This window comes from Morus notabilis, unplaced genomic scaffold, assembly GCF_000414095.1.
Source record: "Morus notabilis unplaced genomic scaffold, ASM41409v2 Scaffold1384, whole genome shotgun sequence".
NCBI lineage: Eukaryota > Viridiplantae > Streptophyta > Magnoliopsida > Rosales > Moraceae > Morus > Morus notabilis.
The window spans coordinates 4,223-9,739 of NW_010366889.1; the positions used below are offsets into that span (position 1 = coordinate 4,223).

At 39.4% G+C, this 5,517-nt stretch overlaps 1 protein-coding gene across 1 annotated transcript; it reads left to right on the forward strand.

Annotated features, from left to right (window-relative positions):
• The first annotated feature begins 223 nt into the window (after nt 1-223).
• Nucleotides 224-1,158, forward strand: LOC21384392 (DNA repair protein XRCC3 homolog). Its single transcript, XM_010111361.2, has one exon. The coding sequence runs from the start codon at nt 243-245 to the stop codon at nt 1,140-1,142; it is 900 nt and encodes a 299-aa protein (XP_010109663.1). The 5' UTR covers nt 224-242; the 3' UTR covers nt 1,143-1,158.
• The last annotated feature ends 4,359 nt before the right edge of the window (nt 1,159-5,517 follow it).

A 5,517-nucleotide genomic window follows, 5' to 3' on the forward strand; every position in this document is an offset into this window, starting at 1 on the left:
AATTATTTTTAAGAGATTTTTATTGTAACAAAACTCAAATTTTAAACTCGAATAAGTGAAATAAACGAGACCTCAATGTGAATAATAAAAAATTATTCATTTATCTTAATTTACTTTTTTTTTCATTTGTCCGAGGAAAAAAAAGGAGTTAAATTGCCCTCTCACACGCGCTTAAAAAGAAACTTTTCTCTCTCGTTCCCGCCCTTTTTCAAATTCTCTCCCACACCACAGTGTCATTCACTATGGCATTAATTTCCCCAGAGAATCTCCTCCGCCGTCCCCAACCCACCCAAAAATGCACACTGGGCTGCCCCGTCCTCGACCGCTGCCTCGGCGGTGGCATTCCCTGCAACTCCATGACCGAGCTCGTCGCCGAGAGCGCCTCCGGTAAGACCCAGTTCTGCCTCCAACTCGCCCTCTCCGCCCAACTCCCGCCCTCCCGCGGCGGCCTCTCCGCCTCCTCTCTCTACCTCCACACCGAGTTCCCCTTCCCCTTCCGCCGCCTCCACCAGCTCCGCCGCGCATTCTGCGATCGCCACTCGATCGGCCGGGAATTTGATCCTTCTGACAATGTGTTCGTCCACGCCGTGCATTCTGCAGACCAATTGCTCGATGAAATGCGCAAGATAGAATCCTTCCTCTCCGAGCGTAAACCCCGGTTCCCCGTTAGAGTCATCGTGATCGATTCGATTGCGGCGCTTTTTCGGTCTGAATTTGACAACACCCCTTTTGATCTTAAGCGAAGATCGTCTCTTTTCTTTAAGATATCGGGCAAATTGAAGTCATTGGTGGATAGATTCAATGTCGCAGTTGTTGTGACGAACCAGGTGGTTGATTTTATGGGCGACAATGGAGGTATGAATGGACTGAGAATTGGGAACTTGAAATATTTGTATTCGTCCGAAAGACGGGTTTGTCCCGCTTTGGGTTTAGCTTGGGCAAACTGCGTGAATTCAAGGTTGTTCTTGTCAAGAAACGAGGAAGTTATTCGAGAAGAGAATGGCTCTGCGAATGCGGGTAATGGGGATACTCTCCGTAGACAAACTAGAAGACGAATTCATGTTCTTTTCGCTCCTCATTTGCCCGAATCGTCGACTGAATTTGTTATCAGAAGAGAAGGGGTTTTTGGAGTTGACAGATGAACGGTGTGTATTTGTGTATGTGCATGGTAATTTGCATTTTGCAGCAATTGTTGTTGTTATTATTATTATTATTATTATTATTATTATTATTATTATTATGATTATTATTATTTCCATAGCTATAAAATTGCTTTCTTCTTAAAATTGCAATATTTTATGTCTTGGTGAAAGGAAACATGATAGAGATGACCAGTTACTTAGAGTTTGTAGAAATGATAAGTTGAATCTAAAGTTTTAACTTGGCTCTGTGTTGCAGTTTTATCCTTCTGAATGACATTTGTTACGCTCAATAATTGCAAATTCAAGTTGATGTCTTGGAAATTGTGAGAGTTTGGAGTAATTTATTGGTAGATTATTATCTATTTGTGCTGTGAAATAGTGTTGAAACTTTGGATGGGCTGCCCGCGACCATCCGAAAAAATTGAGTTTTTACCCGAGTCCGAGCCCGAGCCGCCCGAAAAATTCGGGCCGCCCGCCCGAGCCCGAATTTCATCTTGAATGAGCCGCGGGCTTGTATTAGGCCGCCCAAGCCCGCCCGAGTAGCCTGAATTTTTTTTAATATTAAGTTATTTTGTGTTAAAATATATATATATATATATTACAATTTAAAATTTAAAATGAACACACGAACTATATAAAATAATTATTTCTTTATTAATTTTTAAATTTATAATTTATGATTGTATCGTTAAAAACCTTACCAAGAAAAATCCAATTGAGATAAAAACTTGGCAAGGAAAAAAGAGTGCAATCATTTTGTGACAAATTACAAATTTTACAAACTTACAAAGTTATACAATTACAAATACAATATCAAAGGTAAATACATATTTACAAATTATAAATTTACAATTTAATTTGAAGCTGAAGGATCGTCTTCAAAATTAAATGTTAATCAATTAAATTCATCGATCCATTCTTGGCTTGCCGGTGAAATTGTATCTTGTAGATGTTGATCGGCCCGATTCTAATCCTTAATGCAAACCAAGGCTTCAACAATATCCCTTTGCAATGCATTTCGGCGTTCCTCAAGTATTCTTCCTGTCGTATTGAAGGCTTGTTAGGAAGAAATAGTGGAGATTGAGATCGAAAATATATCCATTGCCAATCGAGTTAAGATTGGCCAAGTTAATACCCGTGCCCTCCACCATTGAACTAAGTCAAACGATTCTGTCGTACCACCGACTACTAAGCCTTCATTGAGGTACGCCATAAGCTCGTTGAAGATGTCGTCGCCACTGCCACTTATTGATGAAGATTCACTCACAGCTTCTGTTTGAGTTGTCTTCTTCTTCTTCTTCAACCCGAAAACATTCAAGAATGAATGCGGGTTTTCATCTTATTGTTGCAGTTCCTGTACTCTATGAGGTACTCTAAACCTAATCTCATATTTACTATAGATCGAATATATTTTTTCCTTTATTGTTGGATATTGGTCCGAACAATTGATGCCTAAAAATTCACCTAAGTTTTCTAAACCACTTTCTAAACCTTCTAATTTTAATCTAAGATCAAAAATAGTACATAAACCATACAACAAAGGCAACTTAGACTAATATTTTTTAAATTTATTTTCCATAGAATGAATAGGAACTCCTAAGATTGGGTCCTCCCTATATTCGCTAAATAAAATACTAATTCTTAAAAGTTCACCTAAAGCTAAAGGTGATGTTGGGTAGTATGTTCTACTAAGTTTTAATGTAACTTCATGAAACCTACCTAAAAATTAATACAAAACTTCGGCAATTTGCCAATCAAATTCGTCTATATGTCATACTCCTAACTTTACACACATATAGTTTGTTATGGCATCCTTATATGGGATGCATTGTTGAAGCATAATGTAAGTTGAGTTCCATCTTATAGGCATATCTAACGCTAATGCTCTGTGAGGTATATTTAATGCTTGTAAGAACCTAAACCAATCTTCTTGTCTTTGGTTACTACCTTGAATCTGTGCAAGACTATCTCTAATTTTTTTAATGTGATTACCCATTTCTTTTAAACCGGATTTAACTATTAAATTGATTACGTGACATGCACAACATTGGTGAAAAATTGTACCGTCACCGAATAAACTTAAATCATTTTCAAAGAACTCAAATGCTTTTGTATTGCCACTAGTATTATCTAATGTTATAACAATTACTTTATCTCTTAGTCTAAATTCATCAATTACATTTAAAATTGTATTATATATTAAATCTGCGTTATGTGATCCTAGAACACATTTAAATCCTAATATTCTTTTATCTAAATCAAATCCTTTAAAGTAATGTCCGGTTACAGCTAAATAATCTTTGTTGCCAATGGCAAACCAAATATCGGCCGTTAACGCAACGCACCCGCTAGTCGAGTGTAAAAGGTTTATTAATGCTTCTTTTTCTTTTTTAAATAATTTTAATAAATCTTTCCTAATAGTAGTTTTTGAAGTGAATTGTGCATTAGGATTATGTACAACCTTAATATATCGTTGCCAATTAAGATGCTCTACAAAACTAAGTGGTTGATCTAAAGCAGCTATCATTTGTGCAACTTCCATACGATCTACTTGCGGATCGTATTTTCAAGTAATTAGACCACTGGTTGCGCGATCAAAAGATAATTGTGTTTGGCGGAGTTCAGATCCGCCGGATTGGTTAAGCTTTTGAAGACACTTTTTAGAGTGTCTTCTCAAGTGTGTGGTGCCATGAATAGTGTCACCTAGTAATTTAGATAAACAATATTTACACTGAGCTATCTGTTTAGTGTTACCTTCATTGTCGATCTCATCAATTATGTCGAAGTAATCCCAAACTGTCGAGGTGCGCTTGCATTTCCTCCTAGAGGTTGCAACACTTGCAGACGCACTCGCACTCGCCGCTTCTCCACGCCTACCACCATTGCGACCACGACCTCCAGTACGTCCACCAGGGCTCATATTAGTGGATTCCTGCGTAACAAATTCATTAGTGGGAAATTGCCCTTCTTCCATGTTGTGTTGGACATCAACGGGAATACCACTATAACCAAAAGGATCCATTATAAAAAAATAAGAGCGATTTGAGAGAGAGAGCTTTAGGATAATGTGATAGTTTTTAGAAAAATTTTGAAAGAGATTTGAGAGATCGAGAGAGATTGAGAGAAGTTGAGAGAGATTGAGAGAAATTGAGAAGGATTGAGAGAGTTTGAGTGAGAAAAATGTGTGGAGGATGGGGGGTATTTATAGGGAAATTTTTGGGTTAAAAAATTGATTTTTTTTTCAAAAAAATCAATGTGCAACGGCTAGTTAGGTTAAACGGGTCGGGTTTGGGCGGGTTTCGGGCGTATTCGGGTGGCAACGGGCAAAAAAGTAGCCGTTTGACGGGTTTTCGGGCATCCGGACAAATCGAGCAATTCGGGCAACTCGGACTTTCGAGCAAAATTTGGGTTTTCGGGCTTATTTTTGGGTCGGGCACAACGGTCGGATTTTTGAACGTATTTTCGGGCAGTTCGGGCTCCGGGCGGGTCGGCCATGGCTGGAAAAATTCAAAAAAAACTCCGCCGGACGACGGTCGACGACACCTACACGGCGGCGGGCTCCGGCGTGGTTTCAAAATTCGGGCTGCCCGAGCCCGAATTTCCACCTTGGACGGGCCGGCATATGGGCCTGTCCGCCCAAGCCTGAAAAAATTCAGGCTTCGGGCAGCCCGCCGGCCCGAAGTTCCACCACTACTGTGAAATGAACTGTTATAGTTATATAGAATCGAATGCGATGTTAGTTTTCTTATTTGCTCTTGGGAGTAGTCCCGGTAATTCTTCTAGAAAGACTTCCACGAATTGTTTGACAATTGGAATGTCCTCCGGTCCGAACTTAATTTCTTTAGATTTATCCACCAAATTGGCCAGATATCCTATGCATCTGCTAGCTAACATCTTACTTGCTCTCATTGCGGATACCATCTACACTGGCCGCTCTTAAAATGTCCATGTGTAAGTGAACTCTCATTCCTCAGGTGGCTTGAACGTGACCTTCCGACTTCTGCAGTCAATGACAGCGTTGTATTTCCTCAGGAAGTCCATTCCCAAAATGACGTTGTAATCACTCATACTAATGACTATCAAATTCACATACAATTTTCTCCCACAAATAATTATTGGAACATTTCATAACCAATAATCAGACAATAAGATCTTCCCAGAAGGCAAGGCAGTCCTAAAAGGTTGATTTATTCTATCTTTTACACTATTTAGATGCTTCTTAATCTTAGATGACACAAATGAATGCGTTGCTCCGGAATCAAATAAAGCGTAAGCATCATGGTTGGCTACAGGAAGCTGACCTATCACCACTGCGGAAGTTCCAGTTGCTGCACCTCCCCTAGTGTAGGCATAGATACGAGCTTGGGGTTCCAAA